Genomic DNA, 23,321 nt, shown 5'->3' with positions numbered 1-23,321 from the left:
ATACTGCATAATGGAGGAGAGTGCTTCTCATTAACTATAGGAACTCTCATTGGATTCTCTTTATTTTTACCCCGCTGCTTTTGTCCATTGACTTCCTTTGGTCTAGTGCACCCAAATGGATGATCTAACAAATCTGCTCCAGATAAATACCGACAAGGTCGAGGGATTTAAGAAATGAGTGGGGAATCACAGAAGTCAGGGCATACAAATTGGGAACGAAAAAACGTGGAAATCACGTGTTTCTTTTTTCTCTTGAATACTGGCCCAAACTCCTCCAGAAAGACGGTGCTCCAGTGTCTCCAAAGGATTGGTTCTTTTCAAAATCCGGCGCCAGGTTCCCGGGACCAATGCAGAGGAGAAAAGCGCCCTGCTCCCTGGAAACGCTCCTCCCCTTTGAAGGAAGTTTGCGGGGCGGGGCTCCCACGCATGCTCCGTGCCCGCGGGCCCATTGGCGCCGCTTCTGGGCGCGTGCGCAGGACCCAATGGGTGCCCGGACGCGGAAGACCTGGCTTTGCAGAGGTTCCCGCTTCGGAAGCGTGGGAGGAGTGAAAGGCTGCAGGTTGTAGATATCGGTCTTGGCCCCGAGGGGTTCCCCCGGGCCTTTAGAACCCAAGAAAGGAAAAGCAGGCACAGCGGCGGCGGCTGGCCAAACCCCCGACCTGTCTTCCAGGCAGGGAGGGGGGGCGAGGAGGGGGAGCAGCTCCGATAGCAGGGCTGAGGAGCCTCCGGAACCGGGTCACGGAGCATGAAGGGCTGGGCCGGCTCCCCAAGCATGGGGAGCCGGAGCCGCCGAGGCCACCCGGCCGGGCCCTTCCCGACTGTCAGCTCCTCGGTGCTACTGCTTCCCGGGCAGCTCGGGTATCTGTAGCACGGCCCCTCTCGAGGTCGTTGGCCGACAGAGCAGCATGAGTTCCGCCGCTGCCTAGTTTCCACACCCCTCCCCTGTCTTCTCCCTCCGTCCTGTCTCCTCTTTCCCAAACCCCGTCCTTCTTTCCCTCGCTCCCGTGCTCCTCTTTTCCTTCCATCCTGCCCTCCTCCTTTCCCTCTATCTCCTTCCTCTCCCCTTTCTGTCCCCCTCCTTTACCCTCTTTGTCTTCCTGTTTTTCCGTCTATCTTTTCCCCTCCCTCTTGCTCTTTTCCCCTCTTCCTTCCATCCCTCTCCCCTCCTCTCTTCCTTGATTCTGTTACCCACCACCACAACCTCTCCATCCTACCCACCCTCACTCTCAGCCTCCCTTCATCATCATCATCCTCTTTCCCTCCTCCTCCTTTCCAGCTTTTCTCCGCCCCTGCCCCTGCCCCCGCCCCCAAGCCTCCGCCCCTTAGCCCCCGCCCCCAGCTGCCAGTCCCCAGCAGCTCAGTCCTGCAGTGAGAGTCTTGGGAGTCCATAGCTAAGCACCAGGAGCAGAGCACGGTCCGCGTGCTGCATGCAAGTCTCCGACATGGCTCACGAGAAAATGGAGCTGGACTTTGAGCCTGACACATCTGATGGGGGCACCCTCAGGAGATCCAACAGCGCTCCCCTGATCCATGGGCTCAGGTGAGGAGGGTTGGGGAGGATGGAGTGCAGGGTTCAGGAACTCCTCGACCCGCTGCAAGCAGTCTTCCTTTCCTCCAGTGAGAGTTGGAGCTCATATGAGTTCTCCACGCTGAGGGGGTGGGGACTTGTCTGCTTGACAGTGACTTGGGTCCCAAGGTGGAGTGAAAGTTTGACCCTAAACTCTGGGCAGTGTGGGGAAAATGGGGCTCTCTCTACCTGGGGCTCTGTTGGCCCCTCTCAAAGGAACTAAAACAGGACTCTGGCTCTTCTAACAGGTTGCTTGCCCTGCCTAATTTACACCACCGAATGTCAGACTGAAGCCCCTGGAACTAGGATTGCAACTTGACACCTGTCTCTTAAGAGCTGCTATTTCTAAGCTTAGTTTAGGAACCCTGGCGTTAACAGAGGTTTACTTCAATAAATTACAGTTTATCTAATAACTTGTAATTAAATGCCACATTCATGTCCTATTAAGTGATTCAGATTTGTCATAATGTTTTCAGATCCTAAAAATGCCTGAAACACATTCCAGTCAATAAAAAAAAGAAGGATGGCATATAGCTTAGGTCAGTGAAAGTGCAGGTTTTCAAAAACAATAGAAAGAATTGACCCTTGAATTTTAGTGGTAGGGTCTTGTGTTTTCCTGCCAGTAAGTCACCAGAGGGTCTATTTTAAGGCAGACTCTTGTGATAGTGAAGGTTAGGTTGGCAGACCTCTTGAGCCTATTACATTTCACTTTTGTAATTAGACAATTCATTTTAAAGCCAATTTGTGAGACCCTGTAGAAATGGAATGACTCCAAAAAAGGGGGATGGGAGTAGAATTAGCCAAAACACTAATCAAGCACAGTGAAGGCAAAGAGAAAGGTAATCCTTGTCTATCAAACTGATTATGATATCCTTATTTTGGGGAAAAAAACAGACTTACCTTTTGTCTTTTATTATATTTCAACATTGAGGGAATGATAAAGTGACTCTCTGCTTTCCTAATTGTGTCCTCGGCTCTACATTTATTTTTGATACTATAGAAATAAATTGGTATTTTTTTTAATCTTGTAAGCCAGCAGTTGCTGGGGACTAGGGTGATCCTGTTGACCTGCATTTAGACTGTTGTAGAAATAACAGGCTGCTTTTTTGCTTCATGATTTAAGTAATTATTTGAAAGGTAGCGTGATGTGACAGGAGAAAGAGTGAGGTGACCAGGCCTAGTCCCAATTTTCTCCCTAACTGGCTATGATCAGGAATGAGTCACTTAGCCTTTCTGAGTCTCTGTTTTCTAATTTAAAATTTCAGAGAGCTGGATTAGGTGATCTCCACCATCCCTGGAAGCCCAATCCAGTTCGGCCTTGAAAATCCTTCTTCACCTCTTGTCCTGGGCATGGCACTCTGCTCAGGACTGCAAGGGTGACCAAAACACCTCTCCCAGGGGGTTTAAAACACATGCACACTTGCCTTTAATAAAAGGTGAAGTTGGTGTCTCAAGAAGCATCTGGTTTCCCATTGTACTCTTTGGGTGCAAAGAAGGGAATGGTAGCATTAGGTTTGTGGAATGAAGAGAGGCTTGTGGAGGGTCTGGCATTTGAGATGGCTGTTGAAGGATGGGAAGAGTTTTGACAGTGGTGGGAGGGAGGGCATTTGAGGCAGAAGGGGCAACGTGAGCAAATCTCCAGGTCTGTTGATGTAGTTGAATAGCAGGGTTCCAGAATAGCACAGGTGTTTAGGGCAATAGCGGGAGATGTGCTGATAAGGTTCCTACTGAGCATCAGGGCTCCCCCAGCCCTACTCACGTGACAGCACACGTAGGCAGTAACGTTTACAGGTAGGTCCTCTGGGGTAAACAGATGAGGCTACTGGTATCTGGTGGTAACTGGTTTGGGGGCGTGAATTCTGACCAGAAGGAACTGGAGGCAACCAGTCTGGAGCTCCGCCCCATACCTCTTCTAGCTGTCCCCCAGCCCAGAGGAGATCAGTATCTCAGCCAGACTCTCTTCCACAGCACACCACTGGGGACGTTCTGCAGAGGACGGTGAGGAGTTGAGGGGCCATCGAAGACTTCAGTGTTAACCAGAGAACTGGCATTCATACAGCCGAAGGATATCTTATATGAGAAGACATAAATCATTTTATTTTTTACTTTTCAGTGACCTTTCACAGGTTTTTCAGCCTTACGCGTTTAGAGCTCGGAGGAATAGTACAACTGTCATGAGTCGTCACAACTTGGTAAGTATAGGAGTAAGTATCCTTAGTGGTTGGGATTGGAGGAGACACTTTCAAATGTTGTTCTTTCTTGAGATGATGTGCCAGGCACCACTGCTTAGGAAAGAAACACATGATTTTACCTGTCTTGTTTACTGCTTATGCTGTGGCCATTTTCAATTTTTGGCACAAAAAGGAAATCTGGTTAAAAATTTTTCTTGACTGTGGGACTTGGTATTTTTAAACACTGTTCATTGTTTTTTGTCACTACTTGCATCATGGTTGTGAGGTAAGAAAGTGTTAGTCACTCAGTCGTGTCTGACTCTTTGCGACCCCATGGACTGTAGCCCACCAGGCTCCTCTGTCCATGGGATTTCTCCAGGCAAGAATACTGGAGTGGGTTGCCGTTTCTTTCTCTAGGCAGTCTTCCCAACCCAGGGATCAAACCCTGGTCCCCTGCATTGCAGGCGAATTCTTTACCATCTGAGCCACCAGGGAAGCTCAGCGGTAAGTCAGGATTAACTTCTAATTATATCTGAGAACAGGTCTTTATTTGTCCTAGGATGCAAAAATCATATATATGGTAGCAAAGAATTTATTTTTGTTGGTCAGAGCCATCTATTTACAGTAAAGTCTACTTGAAAATACTTGTATTTCCATTCCCAGTAGAGGTGCTGATGGTGACTGGTCTATATAGCCAGAACCATCACGGATCACCTTTTTAGTTGGTCGTGGTGGGAGAAATTATGAAGAGGTTTTTATATAGTAGCCCTTCACATGTGGAGTCCACTTATCCAGTAATTGGAGTGCCCCGGAAGGTATGAGGTGTAAGCAAATAGGCCTCTAAATGGCTGAACCAGATTTCCATAATCTGTGCACAAAGGTTCATCATTTTATTTATAGGAGAGGCTCTCTGACCTCTGAATCATCTAAAATTTATGCACAATTATAATAAGCTTCGAACTCAGTAGTGTGTGAGAAACAGCAAATCAGAAGAAGTACATTTGGGTTAAAGGTGTGTTAACAGCTGCTAGCAAGGGAGGAGATGGGAAGACTGAAAAGCAGATAGAGGTTTTTACAAAATTAGTCTGTGGCTTAGTATTAGAGCTGAGAACCTGTTAATAGACCCTGAGGGTGTCACTGGCATCGAACTGTAAAATAATTGATGTTCCTACAATACCTGGGTCATTAACCTTTTCTTAAACCATAGTAATACTTACACTTATATGGTATTTTACATGTTACAGAGTACTTTCACACATTTAATTCTCATAGAAACCCCTATGAAGTAGGCAGGGCAAAAGATGTTTTTCCCAATTAAAAGAGGCAGCAGCTAAGACTCAGCCGATCAAAGTGACTTGCTCCGAATTACACAGGTTAGTAAGTGGCAGAGCTGGGGTTAGACTAGACATCTTCCAGTGCTATTCTGTTTGGTAAAATCTGTTTAAGAAAGGGAGGGGGGGATAGAACACTTTTAAGATCTCCAGTGAAAGTGGCTACAGATACTTCAAGGGGGAAATGATAGCTCTCTGGAGGTTTGGTTTTCTGCACCTTCTTCCCTAAGGATACTAGAAAATAGAACTACTCATTTTTGCTGTATATGTGAAAAATCTTTCTACATGTTCTACAGCTGTGTTCCTGATATCAATAGCATAGCGAAGAAGGGAAAATGATTTTGCCCTTCTGCACTTCACTTGGTTGTTTTCTAAGATGTGAAGATTCTTAGCATCTAAGATTCTTAGATGATTTGGGGCTCATCTCACTAATAGCCTTCCTTCTGGCTGCACTGAAATGCATGAGTTTGCTGAAGGGATGTGTGGATGCACTCTTCTTTATTGATCCCTATGCTCTCTTCAGTCTTTCCCCTTCTCCTTTCTGGTTTTCTGGTTTAGGACACCTTCCCCAGCACCCTTTGGCTACTTTTTTCATAATATTGATTACACCATATGTAGTATGTCACCACAAGCTCTACAGATCTTAATATACTTACCTATGTCCCATCTTAACCTGCACAAAGTGAGGTGTTGCAGACTGAAATGGAAAGAGGTGCGGTTGGGGGACTGATGAAAGAGACATGCAGAAGTAGGATCTTCATGATTTGCTGATTAGATAGAAAGGCAGAGGGAAGGTGTACTCAGATATTTTATTTCTTGGTGACCAGGGGGAAAGTGTTGCCTTCATTCCAGATAGGAATTGAGAGGAATTAGACATTTGAAAGGCAAGCAGTACATTCTTTCCTGGATTGTTGGGTTCAAGGAACCAGTGGCCCCATGTTGCTCTCCAAGCAATATTCAAAATCTTCTTGAAAATGGTAGTCCTCCTGTCTCACCTGCTTGTACTTTCAGCAGATGACCTGAGCCTTTTCACTTCACAGAGATGGCAGACACCTCTCTTAGATAACCAGTGACTTCCTTCTCCTGGAAGTCTTTCCCTTCACACAGGGAACTCTCTGCTAATGGTTGGGAAGTTGTTGGACTCCCGTGGACCTTTGCTCAGTCTGTTTTCTCTGCTCTATCTTGTATCCTCTGTCCCTTCCTTGCTGGCTCTTTCCCTCCTGCCTTCTCGCAACTCACACATCCCATATCTGAAAAACAAGCCTCTTTCTTCATAGGTCTGTCCTTGCCTTTTTCCCTTCCTCTCTCAGAGTTTTTTCAAAGCTGAATCCACCCTCAACTGCCTCTCATTCCTTGCCGATAATTCATCCAGTTTATAATCTCACGACACCACAACTCCATTTAAAAACCATCCTGTAAAACTCCCCAGCACCCACTTGTCCAACAGTGTCAGGGGCCTCTTTTCTGGTCCCACTTGAGCTCTTTGCTCTATTTCACACCATTAACTGGCACTTCCTTGAGGTTCTTGGCTTTTTCCTCAGCCTACCCATTGCTCTCATTGCTGGTACCAGACACAGCTCTGCTGTGTCCCTCTTCTGGGTCAACTTTCCAGTCCTGTCTCAAATTGGCGAGTTGTGTAGGATGTAGACCTACCATCTAAACTGGTGACTTTCTCTGCAGTCAGCTTCTGGCAGTCCTTTGGCTTTCCTGATTATTTTGCTGCCTTTGGGGTTTCTTTTGTTCCCCGACGGACCCGTTCATGCTCTCTGCCCTGCTGTCCTGATGGAGTCTTGCCTGCCTTATTTACTGCCCCAGTAGCTTAGCATTTTTTTCTAATGACCTTATCAAGAGTTCACCAACAAACATGTATTACTTTCATAATGGAAAAGAAATACTTTTGAAAAGGATTTTACTGGTAAAATTTTTCTCTTTTCAAAGCCTAGGAGAGGAAGAAGTAAAAGAAAGGGGTGGGAAATGAAGGGATCTCTTTTGAGGTAAAATCTTATTTCAGTGGATAACTAAAAAATTTTATGTGAATTAGCTTCTGCCTAAAACACTTAGTTTTTTAGTATATCACTACTTTATACTACTTGCCACAGGAGTATTGTTTAAAGTTTGGATAGGGTAGGGCCTCTTGCAGCAAGATAATTGTCATATTTGGCTTTATAGTACTACAGATTCATTCACCTTTCATCATCCCCCTGCCGTAAGATGTTAGTATGAATTTTACCTTACATTTCATGATCAGATCATGATGATTTTTGAAGGAACGTATTTTGGTACCCAGATCATTTCATCTTTGTGTTATTAAAAAATGATCTAAAGGAAAGCAACAGTTATCTTTAAAATGCACCTTGCCTCTACATTGATTTTTTTTTCTGAACTAGTAAGCGTTGTGGTGATAACATTAATGATCAAATTTTAGAATTGACTTAGATCATGCAAGTAAAATCTCCTTATTGCAGTTTTTTAAAGTGTTTCAGTAAACATTAACTGTAAATAAAATATTATTGTTGTTCAGTTGCTGTGTCCAACACTTTGCAACCCCATGGACAGTAGCACACCAGGCTCCTCTGTCCTCCACTATCTCTCAGAGTTTGTTCTAATTAGACAAAATATTTTATTGGACTTATTTGCTCATCTTCCTCCATTGGTGCATTGGTAATAAAAATGAATAGAATCAGGGTTTTTGCTTTCCCCTCATACAGAGTTCCTTATTTTAGTTAAGTGGGGTAATGGCTATTTCTAAGACCTGGAGTCTTTTTTTACATAAATGTACACAGCTCTGCATTCATTTGGGAAAAATGTTAAAGTCAGTGCCTGTCTAGCGACAGATGGTGCTTTGAGGTTGGACACCTGGTGTACTTTCTAAAGACTGAATGTACTGCCTCTCTAGTGCATTAATGTTCAGTGATTTAAAGAGCTCTATTTCTCAGAAGAATATGAAAAATTATCTAGGAAGAGGTTGTACACTGGCACTGAGAGCAGACCACAGCTTTGTGATTCAAAAAATAGTAAATGTTGACTTTTTCTTTCCAGTTGCTGTCAACCTCACCTAATCGGATTCCTAGCAGCAGACTGCATCAAATCAAAAGGGTATATTTTACTTACTGGCTCAGATCTGTAATTTTCTGCATTTTGCATTTTGGTTTTATTTTCATCTTGGAGAATTAGGTATTAAAAGTGAGTCAGACTGCCACTCTGGTTAGTTATAAACAGGTTAAAATTCTTCTGAGTGGGCAGATAAAATACAGATGTGGCACGGGTGACAATCTTAGAATGTCAGTCCTGCTGTACTCTGATGATGTCAAATGAAGTAGAAAGGTCCTTTTCGTTTCCTTGGAAATAGAGAACTGTGTGGATAAATATTCTGTTTTCAGCACATGTTTGTCTTTGTAGGAGGAAGGCATGGACATAATGAACAGAGAAACTGCACACGAAAGGTTAGTGCTTCACAAGAACAGGGTGTGGCCTAAGGTATGTCTTGTTTACAAGCTCTGATGGCTGTTCATTTTTGTCTGTTTTAGAGAAGTGCAAACTGCAATGCAGATAAGCCAGTCATGGGATGAGAGCTTGAGCCTGGTAAAGTTTTCACATATCTGCTTGTTTTTTTTATTTTCTAGAGCCCAGTGTATTATTTATTGGCTTCATTCACTTTTGGCCCTCCTGTTTCCAAATTTGAATTCAGCATTTGATCTCTGCTTTCCCACCAGAATATGAAATTACAACTTTTAGGAGTATATATCTGTAAAAGTGTAGGTGTGTTTGTGTAGTAGAGAACAGTGATGCGTTGACTTGTGAATTATGAGGAAATAACACTTTCTTTTTACAGAGTGATAGTGATTTTGACAAGCAGGAGAAATTATATTCTCCTAAAAGGATTGACTTCACTCCAGTTTCTCCAGCACCATCACCCACCAGAGGATTTGGAAAGGTAGGTTCATTGATAAGATATTAACTCTCTTTCACACACTGAGCTGATTACTTTCTAAAATGAACAATACACAAACACAAATCACCTAGTTTTTGATGAATTCAATGACTGGAAGGAAAATTAATTGAAGTCTATGGTAGTAATTTGAGAAAAAAATCTGTCACTCTATCCATCTATCTTTTCTCTCATAGACATATATGAGAGACAGGTAAGTAGTTCTAAAATGTTGTTTTTGTCATTTTGAGAAGAATCTTTTGAAAACTGGAATACTAGAACTATTATAATATATGTTTTTTCCTAGCAATGTTTTTCACCATCCTTACAGATGTTTGTGAGCAGCAGCGGGCTACCACCAAGTCCCGTTCCTAGCCCAAGACGCTTTTCCACGTAAGTAAACCTGCTTTTTCAATGTGGATAAAAGGCTGTTCATTAGATTTGTCTCTCTGGTGAACTTTTCCCTCAGCATTTTATTATGGGAATTTCAAACAGCAAAGCTGAAAGAATTTCACAGTGAACATCTATATACCTACCACCTATATATTCACTGTTAACATTTTACCATATTTAATTTTTGAGACATAGTGCCAGTTTATGTTCAGTTTACATTTCATGCATATGGAAATGTATTCTTTATAAAAGTAAGGAAAAAAATGTTAGACCAGTCAAAATCCCAAATAACTTTTTTATAAGATTTATCTTTAAAAAAAAACAACTGTTGGTGGATATTTTGTCTTAGAAAATGAGTTTTTTAAAATGGCTTAAAATGCCATGTTATTCCAGATTGTCATATGCCAGGTCAGATCATGTATTGGCATTTCAGTTACTCAACCTACAACATAGATATTGTCTATTTCTCCCTATATGGCTATAAATTGTATTGATTTGCCAAAAGTACTTACTGTTATCCTGTTTATTCTTTAAAGCAGGAGAAGCCAGAGTCCAATCAAGTGCATTAGGCCCAGTGTTCTTGCTCCTCTTAAAAGAAAAGGTATGCATCACCCTTCTGCTGTTAAACATAGTCTAGCTTGAATTACAAATTAACAATTTCTGTCTGAAATTAGTTCAAAGCTTAACTCCTTTTTTCTAAAGAAATAGTGCAATATTCTTTTCCAATGTATGCTTTGCTGATTCTAAATTCTGGGAATTAGTTATTTGATACTGTCTATATTTTTTTTACACTTCATAACTGAGTCTTACTCGCGTATTCATATCATCAATATATGTTTGAGAAATTTTGCCTCTCAGCAATCTGAATATAAAAGAGATATAAGTTGATATGTTGCAGAAATATGTGTTAATGTCATAGCAAATAAGTCCATACACATGCTGTATGCTCAAATATAAGCCACCACCAAATGATGGCTTGCCAAACAGAACAGCCTCCCATTCAAGTCTCTGTAGGGTTTTTGATATAATAGAGTGCTCTGTGTGTGTGTGTGGTTTATAAGAAATACACTTTCTTTTTTTCTTCATTTAATTTATGTTTTAATTGAAGTCTAGTTGATTTACAATGTGTTAATTTCTGCTGTACAACAAAATGATTCAGTTATACACATATATATATTCTTTTTTATATTCTTTCCATTATGGTTTATTCCAGGATATTAAATGTAGTTCTCTGTGCTATACAGTAGGACCTTGTTGTTTATCCATTCTATATGTAATAGTTTGCATCTACCAACCCCAAACTCCCAAGGGGTGCTCTTTTAATTACATTATTTTAAACCACAAAGCACTAAATGAAAATGATCTCACTCAGCGCTAGTTTTAGATGCTTATAGAGGGCACCCAATGGAGTCTATTTAAAGAAAGGCAAAGAAATTTAACACGGGTTTAGTCATTTTTCCTGGGGATATAACCACATGATTGCAAGTGTTGGATGTCATTTTAAATGAGAGTTTTAATGATAATTCTAAAAAAGCAATTTAGTAAGTTTGTGTGTGTGTGTGTGCAGATCACCTCCAGGGCTAGTAAACAAATCAACTCTTCTAATGTCAGGTAAACTGATACTTGCGACTTTGGTGAAAACTTTCCATTAGTAGTATCATACACATATTCAAAAGTGCTATATTTCAGACAACTTAAAATTAAAGATGGTGTGCTCTGGGGAACAGATGCTGATACAGTGACAGGATTTGTATTTAGTGAATAGATTTTACTTTATAAATAGTCTTTTTCCTTAATGCTGCAAGGAATTATTTACAATCCTAAGAACCTTCTCAGGAGCTATGATGTGAAAGTAAAGCTTAGAAATTAAAGCTAGTATTGTTATTAGTATTAATTTTAAATATATTATAGGAAGTTGGGGGAGCTTAATCTGGTTGTTCCGTTTCAAAGCTATTCCAAAATATACCAGCAGATGGAGGGATTCTTTGCTCAAAAGGGCTAAAGTCTTTTGCTAATGAAGTGTTGAAAGCGTGGCAGCAGCTTTGAAAAGCTGCATATTAAAGCATGGAAAAAAGCAAATGAAAATATAACCTTTCTTGAATTTCAGTAATTTTCAGGATAGCTCCAGAGGAAAGATAATATGAATTAATTAATAATATGGGGAAAAAATGAATGTTATGTTTGTTCTTCCTTGATCTTTTTCCATCATAAGACTCTTGTAGAGGTTTAAGTTCATGGTTGCTAATTTCCTAATGGAGTATAGATAAGCCCATGAATTAAATTGTCTTTAATGTTTGATTTTAAAGCTCAGATAAAGAGCTTTGAAACCAAGGTGTGTGTGTGTTTTAAATCATAGCTTATTTGGAAAGGAGCTTTTTCTGTCTAATTTAGAGTTGTTAGTCTTTGGTCTCCCGCAGCAAAATGTTAAGTGTTATTTCTTCCAATGTAAAGCGTTTCTATCCCCAGTTCTGAGAAAATCTACAGGATTGAAGTAGCCAGTACAGCATTAATTTTGTGAACTAATTAATAATTGCTTTTAATTACAGATGTGCTTTTAAACTTGTATATTTTCTAATCTTCATTTTCACTAAGTAGCCTAAAGCAATCTTTGATTTGTATGTTCTTTATCAGCCTGCATACTTTAGAGTCCATTTGACTTCATCTCAGGAGATGTTTTGATATTAAAATATATAAAATCAAGAGTCCTTACTAATCATCTAGCATAAATTGTTATTCACTGGGAGCTTCAGCTATTAGGGGATACTTTTTTTTCTGTTGTGGTTAGTCTTGATTCATTTTGTCTAATGAAATCAGTGTTTTACTCTTCTATTAAAGAAATTGACTGTGTGGATAGCATGCTATGTACAATAAATGAGAAGGTATTTTTAGGGCTGCTGACTTTTTAGTTGAGGTTATGTGGCAGTGTATTTCTTCTACATTAAAGCACATGGAAAAATAGCTTTCAAGTAAACAGCCTGAAGTATTCTGATCTTTGGTCACACAAAGATCACCCCATTTTAGCAGCAAGCCTGTATCTGTAAAATCACATTATGGTAGCATCACCTCTTTCTGTTTTAGGTGAAATGGAGACCGAAAGCCAGCCCAAGAGGCTCTTCCAAGGCACCACCAATATGCTGTCTCCGGAGGCTGCACAATTGTCTGATCTCAGTTCATGGTAAAAAATGAAATAAAACCCCAAGGATATTAAGGGATGATGTATTTGAAAAGAACCACAGCAAAAGTATATTGGGGTGATGTAAAATATATTCAACTTTTTATCCATGTTCCCTAGAGGTGAAATCTCCATGGAGGTGTAGGCAGTGTAAGAAACTAGATTGTTTGAAAGTCAGTGCTACCTTTGAAAGTGTGTGTACCTTTTTGACATCTTCACTTTCCTGCCTAGCTCCTGATACGTCAGCCTCTCAATAGTTGCTGTTGGTATGGGAGTGTGTCAGTAGCTGGATGGAATGAGAAAGAGTTTCTGGACTGCCCTGGATAGTGTGCCTTAATTATAACTGCTCTACCTGCATTTTGTATTGGATTGGCCAAAAAGTTCATTTGGGTTTTCCCACAAATTGAAACAAAGTTTTTGGCCAAGCCAATATTCTGTCCTTTGAACTTAGCAGAGAATACCAGCATTTCTTAAGCAGGGCATTTTCTAAATAGCACTATCTGTTGATATAAAATCTTTTTTGGAAATTTTGGGGTATTCTGTCACAATCCTAATGTTTCACTTAAATAGTAACATTTCCAGATTCCTATGGTCTGTTCACATAACTTCTTTTTTAGTTTGACTCATCTGAGTTTAGAAGTTTAGCTTAAGGCTCTTTAGTGTTTTTGTGCAAAGTTAACTTCTTTTCCTATACCCAAAGTTGAGTACTTGGATTCCAACATGTATTGGGAGGAAGGGGAAGGGATTATAGCAGCGGCCAGGTGATATTTGGAAATCTTTAAGCACGTTTCCATCAACTTGTGTATATGTGTATATGTGTGCACACACACATGTGTATGTGTGTTAGTTGCTCAGTCATGTCTGACTTTGTGACCCCACGAACTACTGTAGCCCGCCAGGCTCCTCTGTCCATGGAATTCTCTAGGCTAGAATACTGGAGTGGGTTGCCATGCACTCTTCCAGGGGATCTTCCCAACCCAGGGATCGAACTCAGGTCTCCTGCGTTGCAGGCAGATTCTTTACTGTCTGAGCCGCCAGGGAAGCTCCCTTCTATCAACTTGCTGAGTACCTATGTTGTAGATGCAATTGTGTAGAGCCTTTCAGAACTTTTTGATCTGAGTTTTATGGCTAAGGATTTTTTTAAAAAGAGCCCCAGAGGGCATTCACTTTAAAAAGAATGATGTCCTCTAAATGGAAGATGTATGTAAGCCACTTATAAGTTATACAGAATGACTATTGTTGCTTTCCAATCACTTATTCATTGTTTTGTCCAAGATAACCCCTGCTTCTTGTTCACCAAGAAGTCACAGATTATTCTGGCTGATTCAACCCGTTGATCAGTACTGTTCTAACCTTGGAACACATGCCTTTTAGATTGTTCTAGCTATTTTCAGCCCCTGCTCTCTCTTCTCTCTCATCCCTGTCTGTCCTTGGTAGCTTAGTGTGCTAATTTTGGTATAGAGTGCCTTTCCAGGTATGTAGATGATTGCAAAGAGAAAATTTCTAAAGCTTGTTGAGAGGACTAGCAGGTGAAACTCTATACTGAGTGGAAACTGCATATCACTTTTATGGTAAAGTAGGTTTTAATATAGGCACATGATATTATAAATAGATTTGCTTACCCAGTTACTAACCAAGTAACCAAGTGCATGTTAAAAGATCAGAAAGCACTCACCAAGTTAAAAACATACAGGGCGAGGTGATTTTTTTTTTTTAATATTGTCATAGGGTGACTGTGCTCAATGCCATGAAACAGGTTCACACAAGTAAGGAAGGAAAAGAGAATGTATGTTATTTACCAAGGGTCCTCTCCTTTTGTTCAGATGTTTATTCCTCTGAGCAGCACAATCTAAGCTGTCTATGATGGTGACTGTTGTGAGGCTTCTGTGTTTGGTTGGCTGTACCACATGGCTTGTATGATCTTAGTTCCCTGACCCGGGGTTGAACCCAGGCTGCAGCAGTGAAGGCCCAGAATTCTAACCATTAGGCTACCATGGAATTCCTGTGAGGCTTCTGTTTCTATTGCTACCACCTCCGTCCTCCGTGGACGTGTGACTGGCTGTGGGAGTCTTGGGAAGATCAGCACCTTTGCTCTGTAAACACAAAAAGTATTGCCTCTGGATGCCTCTTTTCCATTATTAACTGACTTTGTTAGAATGTCAAAGAATAATGTACAGGCCAAAGGGAGAAGATGAAAAAGAGATAACATAGCAGATCATTCACAACTAAAGAGCAAGGAGTATAACAGCCAAGAATTGATTGTTCCTAGAATATCCATCTCCTTTAGAACTAAGATTTTTAAAGAACAATGCACAATGCTGTATTTTATTAATGCCTAGCTTTATAACACAAACATAAATAAGTGATAATGATAGTAAAAAAAAATTTTACTGCAAAGTAAATGGGCATATTTGGGACTAATAAGAATATTAATGAAAGCAGACCCAATACAATTTTGCTACAGGGAATAGTAGTAGAAAATTTCTGGTTAATAGACTGTCATAAATTTGAAGTAATCAAATTATCTAAAACAGTAAGAAAAAAAGTATCGCCTCACATTGGAGAGGTTTGCTTTATTCATGGCTACTCGTAGAATGCTAATAAGCCAACATACAGCTCATGTAATTTTTAAAAAGAAATTTAATACTCAAAATTCACAAAACTCAGTATCAAAGATATTTAGGTGATTAAACTTTTCAAATGGTGTCTTTAGTAAGTTTGTAGCATCTGGACTTCTGAGGATATTAAAGCTGACAATTGCACTAAGACTTCTGGAACACCTTGTATACTGAGATTGCTGACATTTATGTCTATAGTTAAGAGAATTTAAAAATGAGTTATTCATGATATGTAAAAATCAAATTCTGCTTTTGCAGAAAATTTTTTATTCCTGTCTCTTAAAAGCAGTTTCATTGATCAGACATATTCTTAGAAATGAGGACAGAGACAGGAACTAGCTGTGTTCTTATTTCTGCTGCCAAGGATAACAATCTACTCAATAACTAAAGGAAATCATTCTTATACATTTTAGGGAAGAAATGGTATCAGATCGTTAGTAGGTATTATCTCAACATTTCAGTCATTATAGTTTGTTCCCTGTCCCATTCCACAAAGAAAAGATAGGTTTTAAAACTTTAAAGTTTATATACTAGTAATGATCTGTAAAATTTTATATTTTTGAAGTATAAATTAAATGAGAAGTTTGAGTATGGACTCATATGGAGTTGGTGTCCAGTGTTCCAACTGCTGTGCAAAGGAATGGTAGATCTCCTTTTTATAAATGTACTTTTTACTAAAGATTCTGCAGTCTTTGCTGACCAAATCTGGGGAACTTTGCCCACCATAAGGCAAGGATTATGTCATTCTGCATTTAGTCCTTATGAACATCAAAGAGTTTGACTGTACCTCGGAAGTACACCTTTGCATGGTGCTTTGATTCTTTTTGCATGCTGGGGACTCTTGTTCTGCTCTTCATTCTTCTGAGAATATAACTGTCTGTGGCATGCTGTGTAAAATAAAGCCATTTTCAGAGCTGCTAACCATATAGTGAAGATTATGTGATAGTCTGTTTCTCCTACCAAAAAGGAAAAAGTCTCCCATGAAATTTCTTGCCCAGTGCTTTAGTGTTAACATGACTGCTGACTTACCGCTATGTTTTTTTTTTAATATTTTCCATTAGAATTATATTATTAATTTTTGACAGTATTTTTAATGTTCTATGTGTCATGGCAAGAAAATTTTATCGTGACAATATGACATGCAAAGAATAAGTTTTAATTGTGATTTGATGATAGAAAAGTTTACATTATACTTGAAGATTGTTTATGTGAGCAGCTTAGACTTCTGTGCTGATACTTTTTGTTTGGGGTGTTTAAAGAGCATTTTTTATTAAAAATTTTTTCTTCCCGTTTTATCGAGTATTATTGATACACAGCACTGTATACGTTTAAGGTGTACAGAATAATGATGTGGCTTACATACATCATGAAATCATGACCACAGTAGGTTTAGTGAACATGCATCTTCTTCTGTAGATACAAAATTAAAGAAATAGAAAAAGAAATTTTTCCTTTTGATGAGAGCTCTTAGGATTTGACTCTCAAGAACTTTTATTTGTAACACACAGCAGCGTTAATCATCTTTATCATGTTGTACATTACATCCCTATGTGCTGATACTTTTAAACTCCTGTCCCCAAAGTGACAGTGGAAATGATCATGTTTAATGATCTCAAAAACATAGAGGTTATATAGCAAGATAATGCTGGGTTTTCATAAGGTAAGCTAGTAGAGACCAGAGAACATACACTATGGACCAGGTTAACCCCCACCAAGGGGTCAGGGGATGCCCTGACCTTATGCTAAAATCTGTGCTGGGGTTACTGGGCAATGGCTGATTTCTAACACATTTACCTACCTGCCGTTGGTCTCATAGAACCCAGTTTACTGACTGGTCAAGGTCAGAGTGGTTCAGCCAGATGGATAGTAGCATGAGTCACACTGGACAACCCAGTTTTGTTGTTACTTTATCATTGAATGCTTTAATAATTTCCTTAGCTTTTTCCCTTTCTCCCTTAGCTTTTTTAGACAGAGAGTACTACTTTAACAGTCATAAGTATTTTTGGTGGTGTGGTTCAAATAGTGCCTCAATTTGTATAGTCAGTGGCTGGAATGAATTAGTTTACTTTTGTTTCATGTATTCTTATGTCCAATTTGAATTATTTAGGTCCTTTGCTTTCCTGCCGTTGTTTGGCTTTGGGCCATTAGTCTAAGGCTCATTAGCACCTCCACCAGAGCTTAAACTGGGGAATAAAAAGAGAAACTTAAATTGGACCATACATTTTGCTTTTAAAGCCCTAGTAGAAGGTTTAACAGCAGACACTGAAAATCACTTTTGTACAGTGATCTCTCTATGGATTGAAAAATCACATAAACCTTGCTTGTGAATATATTAATAATGTGTATCTGTGACCTGTAGTCACTGCTTCTAGGACCATGTATAGTAGTGCCAGGTTAATTAGAAGAGAAACTAGATTTTAGTTTAGTGAAAATATCTGGTTAAAGGTTTACCAGGCTCTGAATCTAAGTTGCATTGTAGACAAAGTGCAAGTGTGCTATTCTTTGTCAATGAAACAAATTATATATGTTTATACTTAATAGCAGAGAAGAAATTCCTAAAAAAATATATATGAAGTGAAATGTTCAGACTCTTTTTTTTTTTGCAAACGTCCCCGTTACCTTATTTCTTTAAGGTAATCAACAGTGTCAGAAGACCAGATTTCACAGCATGAGTCATGTTCTGTGTTTTTGAATGAATATAGATTCACCTAAGCAAGCAGGTTTTATTGCAAATGGAATCTTTTAACCCAGGGCACACCATCAGTCTGGTTAGAATAAGAAAGTATTTATATTCAGATTATCTGCTTGGTGGCCAAATGTTAATCCAAGCCTGTTTCTTCCTGCCAACTAGCAGAGAGTGTGTCCTTCAGCTTCCCAGCCAATATGTGCTTTAGGAAAGTAAATTCATTTTAATATTAGTCTAGGCAAAATGCTGCAGGAGGAAAAATCACATATGTTCCAAAGGCAAATATAAAGGTCTTTTGATTTTCCAGTGTCTTAGATTATCTGTGCAACTTTTTTCAGTACTTTGAATAATTTCATATTTTAGACCCATTTTGCCATTTGGTTGAAAAAAATACTAGAGCCAGCTAAATTTTCCAAACTTCTTACTTAAAAGTGATATTATTAATGATGTATTTGACAGCAGTAAGCATAGAGTAGGAGGACTGTGGAATATACTGTTTCCATTTTTATTTTTACTTTTCCAAAGGCTATTTGTATTCTGTTTCCACCTGAAAACAATCCACAAGCAATAGAAAAAAAATGACATTTTGAAGGAAACTAGAAGAGTAGAGAAACTGGGTTAGGGAAAGTTACGTTTTATTAAGGGTGGTACAGAGCCCAGAAACTTCCAAATGAACCATAGGTTATTTAACAATGGAAATATATTAACTTGGAAATTTATAAAAACATTACTATTAAAGTCATAATACTTAGTCTCAGAGCAATTTAGATCAGGATGGGCTTTTGCAAAGGAACTAGTGATCAAACTTAAACTAGAACCCATACTTGCTGATTCACAATTCCTTCTCCAATCCTTTGCTTTGTTTCCTTTTCAAAAATAAAAAAGTATGGGTATTCCCTGGTGGTCAAGCAGTTAGGACTATGCTCTCACTGCCAAGGCTCTGGGTTCAATTCCTGGTCAGGGAACTAAGATCCCACAAGCCTCGTGGTGGGGGCAAAAGTTAAAAAAATAAAAAATATGTCTGTGTAGGTCCTAAAACTGCCTGACTCCTTCACCAGCTTTCTCTCATCATGTTCTTACTCTTTGTACTGTAGCAACAGTATCCTGCTTTTTGCTCCTAGGCATACCCATGCTTCTTCCCCAACTTTACCCAGTTAATGCCTACTCATCTTTCAGACGACTGCTCAAATATCACTTTGAGGGAGCCTCATTTCTCCGTATTCCTCCAAATTAGATCTGGTCACCCATGTTGTATACTCTAAGAACCCCTTGCATCTTTTCCTGCTTTGATCACAAGTTCTAATTATATATTTATTAGTATGGTTATTTAAGTCTGTGTCTCCTGTGAAGTGAAGTGAAGTGAAGTCACTCAGTCGTGTCCAACTCTTTGTGACTCCATGGACTGTAGCCCACCAGGCTTCTCCATCCATGGGGTTTTCCAGGCAAGAATACTGGAGTGGGTTGCCATTTCCTTCTCCAGGGGATCTTCCCCACCCAGGGATTGAACCCAGGTCTCCTGCATTGAAGGCAGATGCTTTACTCTCTGAGCCACCAGGGAAGTGTCTCCTGTACTATACTGTAAATTAGATGCAGGCAGGGATCATGTGTGTCTTATACCCCTTTGTATTTCTGATATCTGGCATACATTCTGCACTTGGCAGGTACTCAGTAAATATAGAAGAAGTGAAGTGAGTGAATGAGTGAATTCAGGCCAAATATAGAGCATAGAGATTACATGTTGGATTGACAGGAATCACAGCTAGGAGGGCAGCCTGAGGTCAGATTGTGAGGGCTGTGAATTGTGGCTGCTAAAGTCTGAAGCCAGATTAGTGATGCAGATGAGCCTGATTGTTGGGAGACATGGTTGCCTGGACTGGATGGGTGAGGTATCCCCAGACTGGGTTCTAGAGGCTCTTGATGCCCACATTAGGAGTCTTAGTGGAAGGATAGGAGCAGAAGCCAGTTATCAGGATTAAAGAGGCAAATAGTCTGTGAGGGTATTGAGACCATGGATCTAGAGCATTCCATTTAAATGCTTGACTGGATGGTAACTGAAGGAATTAAAGAAAGGAGCCTTTTAGGAATAGGAGGGAGACATTTGCATTTTGAAAGCGAGAGGAAAGGAAATAGTCAAAGAAATTCATAAAATCAGAACATAAAAGGCAAATGATGGAGGAGAGTAGGAAAAAAAATGTCTTTGAATCTAGTCCCTCTTGAGAGTGGGGAAGTGATAAAATCCAGAGCAGTGGAAAAATTGTTTGGGAATGGAGGGACAGTGAAGCAGTATACTTGCTAGAATACTTCTAACAGTCCAGGGTACCTCCAAGAGTAACCCTTCCTCTTACTCAAAGGCTGACAGGAAGCTAAGAATATTAATATGAAGATAAAAAATAATGTTAAAAAGAAACATAAAGGTAGAAATCTCTTGAACTGAAGGTAGGGGAACTCCCTCACAAAAACCATGACACATCCAGAGGAACACTCACTGGTACATTGGACCTTCCAGTGCCTCCAGGAGAGCACCCAAATAATAAAGAGCCTTGAGTGTCTGACTTGGGATTTCTGTGACATTGTCCTCTCTCAGGTATCTGAACATAGGACATTCTGTAGTTTTGCTGTTGCTTTTATGCTTTTTATGATTTACCAGTGCTGTACTGATCCATGAGTTCTTGAAACCATGTCGTTGCATGTTATGTTTGCCTTTACCCTGATAGATGCATCTGCTTATAATTCTTTTTGCTTTGTCCTCAGTTCAGATATTTTGGATGGCAGTAATAGCGGCAGTGGCTTGTCCTCAGAATCGCTGGCTAAAGGCAGCACAACCGCAGACGCTCCAGTAGCATGCTCCAATTCATGCTCTCCGTTCATCTTGATGGATGATCTCTCACCCAAGTGACTTACCCATTTCTGATTCAGTGTTCTAACTGCTGTTTCCTGCATAAAACATTCAGGGAGGAACGCAGAGAACTTTGATCCATAATGAGGATTAAAGTATTACTGATCTAAACCATTTTGATGCCGTTATTTTTTGGCACCACTCTTCTCTAAAGTTTGATTTTATAAGTGTAGCAACCTTACTTATGTCTCTCTATGCTGATCTCATTTTGAGCTAGTGATGAAATCTCAAATACTCATTTTTGATTGCTTAGAGTATATACATATATATGTAAAATTTCTCAGTGCTTCAAAGAGCACCTATTTTAGAGTCTATAGTTTAAGGAAAGCACTAATATGTATTTTTGATAATGGTTCTTTTCCCCAGCAGTGACATGACAGCTGGAGTTGATCAGAAATTCTCTTGCTTGAGAGATTTTTTTTTGTTCTTTTTAACTACATAAGTCTCAAATCTCTTTACCTCACAATATTAGATTAATTGCTTTTGATGATATCAAATTTTTATTTTTCTGCATCAGCTTAAAGTACATTATTTTGTTTCCCTTTCCTGTTTGACCCGCTTCCTTGCCATTTCTCACAGAAGGGAAAAAACATGTCGTTGCTCTCATTACTGTCCATATCGCTTCTTTGCTATTGGAGTATAGGATGTGAGGATTGATGATAGTGCTGAGAATGTAAACAGACTTACAGGATGCTGGATTTAGTCACCACAGCTTCTTATGACTTAGCTACCCCAGTTGATATTGTTCTCCTCAAACCTGTTGCCCTAAGGAATATATAAAATATTGTTAATGTTTCTAGGTGGTGTTTTCAAGGAGAAGAAATTCCTGCCTTGACCAGATGTGTGGAGCACCTACAAATGAATGAATAGTTATTTACATACAAACCACTATGTAGAAAAGCATACATGGAGCTTGACAGCTTGTCTCTGGTGGTGTAATGAGGCCTGAAGGGCCTTGGGGTTCAATGTTGTGCTGTTATAAGCTATTTATCATAAGGTAGGGTAGAAAAGGGGCTTTATGTGTCTGATTGCTACATATTGTTTCTATTGCTGCTTCTTTCTGACTACTTTTTTGTCATTAGAGTCATTTGTTTTTGTCGTGTGGTGAGTGGTCCTGTTGATTGTATTTTGATTGTTGTGTTGCTACCAGAATCAGAATCCAGTTTAATAAAAGGTCAAGGAAGCTTTTAGGAGCTACCAAAGTCAGTGTCATTGTGCAGTCTGCTTTTAAGAAGCTGTTTGAGCTGTCAACAGTGTACATGGTAGTAAATGTGCAGTACCATAAGTTATTTAACATTTAAAAGAGGAAAATCGCGATAGAGCTGTTTTAAAAACCTGAGTGTAATCTATTGCTGTGTTATTTATTATTTAAAACTGTGCAAAATGTCTGTTGTGATAGATTTCTTACAGTGTTCAGACATCGTGTTTGGGTTGTCTGTATTTGACATGCAAATTTGCCTGCTAGGACCATAATATTCCATTTTTAAATGAATGTAAGAAATGAAAACTACTGCATTTGTGTCGTTTGAAGGCAAAGATCTTTGAATTTTAAGGGAAGATGATGTGCTTTGAGGGTGCTCACAGACTAGTGATACTGTAGGGCTCGAAGGGAAGCCTGTTCTCTCTGAATTATAGGAAAGCATCACTTAGCTTGCAGTAATTAATTCCGTTACAGCATCAGCTGTGTTGTTTATTTTAAATTGTGATAACCACCATCATGGCCATTAATGGCTTTATCTCTCATATTGGCTTTCACCTGTGCAAAATCCATAATCCTTCAAACTTAACATGAATATATTATGAAGATTGTTCTCTAGGATGCCATTTTAAAGAAAAATTACTTCAATGGTATGCAGTATGTTTATTCTGTTTATGAAAGAACCATGTTAAGAGTTTCTGCCTATATAATACCGAGAGATGGTTTTCTCCTATGGGATATTTATCCACCTTCTCTCTACTGTCTTCTTTGCCTTAAGGGACATATTTGGCCATCATTTTTTGGCTCTAATTTAGGGCTCTTAAGACATAATCTTTAGAATGTAATGATATTTAAATTTGTTTCTGAAATTCTGTGGTGGGGTAGAATTGGGATAGGAAAATGAAACTGTTCCACTGGTTTGAGAACTAGGAGGCAAGATGATTCACTTTACTATTTAAGCCAAGGTTCATTTTTATCATTTAAAGTGACTAGAAAGTTAAGTTTCTGCAGGGGTTGTTTTGGAATAAATAAAAGAGATGCTAGCCTTCAGATGAGCTTTGGTGACAGTACTTTATTTTTATATAAAGTCTAATATTTGGAAAGTGATCATTCTTATAAAGTAAAATTCTCTCTTCCTATTCTAATACTATATCATATTTCAAGCTTCTATTTGAAAACAAGTATAAGAGTTGACATGATAAGAAAATTTAATAGATGCTCTTTTTGCTTGATTGACTTATATAATCACTGTTTCATGATAACTGCTTTTGGAATAATAAGTTTTGTGAAATGCTGATCTTGTGTATATCTTAGAATGTAAAATTAATAAAGTGTGTACACATGCATAAAATTCTGTAAAA

At 39.3% G+C, this 23,321-nt stretch overlaps 1 protein-coding gene and 2 non-coding genes across 17 annotated transcripts; all 3 read left to right on the top strand.

Moving 5' to 3' along the window:
- The first annotated feature begins 468 nt into the window (after positions 1-468).
- Positions 469-23,321, top strand: PABIR2 (PABIR family member 2). Of its 15 annotated transcripts, none has more exons than XM_061137466.1 (12): positions 470-1,540; positions 3,536-3,565; positions 3,681-3,759; positions 8,109-8,165; positions 8,469-8,512; positions 8,597-8,651; positions 8,902-9,003; positions 9,329-9,390; positions 9,930-9,991; positions 12,469-12,565; positions 20,618-20,758; positions 21,563-23,321. In XM_061137466.1, the coding sequence occupies exons 1-12, from the start codon at positions 1,428-1,430 to the stop codon at positions 21,630-21,632; spliced, it is 912 nt and encodes a 303-aa protein (XP_060993449.1). In that variant the 5' UTR covers positions 470-1,427; the 3' UTR covers positions 21,633-23,321. The 15 variants fall into 15 exon arrangements, with proteins under 15 accessions (XP_060993458.1, XP_060993449.1, XP_060993448.1 ...); XM_061137465.1 differs by having other exon boundaries at positions 9,927-9,991; XM_061137464.1 differs by having other exon boundaries at positions 9,305-9,390.
- On the top strand, positions 12,242-12,331 carry LOC133053359 (small nucleolar RNA U109). The gene has a single exon (XR_009692271.1). It is a non-coding gene; the product is annotated as a small nucleolar RNA U109 (small nucleolar RNA).
- LOC133053360 (small nucleolar RNA U109) lies at positions 16,005-16,144 on the top strand. Its single transcript, XR_009692272.1, has one exon. It is a non-coding gene; the product is annotated as a small nucleolar RNA U109 (small nucleolar RNA).

This window comes from Dama dama, chromosome X, assembly GCF_033118175.1.
Source record: "Dama dama isolate Ldn47 chromosome X, ASM3311817v1, whole genome shotgun sequence".
In the NCBI taxonomy this organism is placed as follows: domain Eukaryota; kingdom Metazoa; phylum Chordata; class Mammalia; order Artiodactyla; family Cervidae; genus Dama; species Dama dama.
The sequence above is the reverse complement of the archived record's forward strand: the minus strand, read 5'-3'. Positions and strand labels throughout refer to the sequence as shown.

Excerpts from the sequence above, each read along its gene's own strand:
- PABIR2 (XM_061137463.1), top strand. The coding sequence starts at position 1,428 with ATGCAAGTCTCCGACATGGCTCACGAGAAAATGGAGCTGGACTTTGAG. Across the intron at positions 8,166-8,468 it reads GACTGCATCAAATCAAAAGG|GAGGAAGGCATGGACATAAT; the intron begins GTATATTTTACT and ends TTGTCTTTGTAG. Across the intron at positions 9,004-9,304 it reads CCACCAGAGGATTTGGAAAG|CAATGTTTTTCACCATCCTT; the intron begins GTAGGTTCATTG and ends GTTTTTTCCTAG.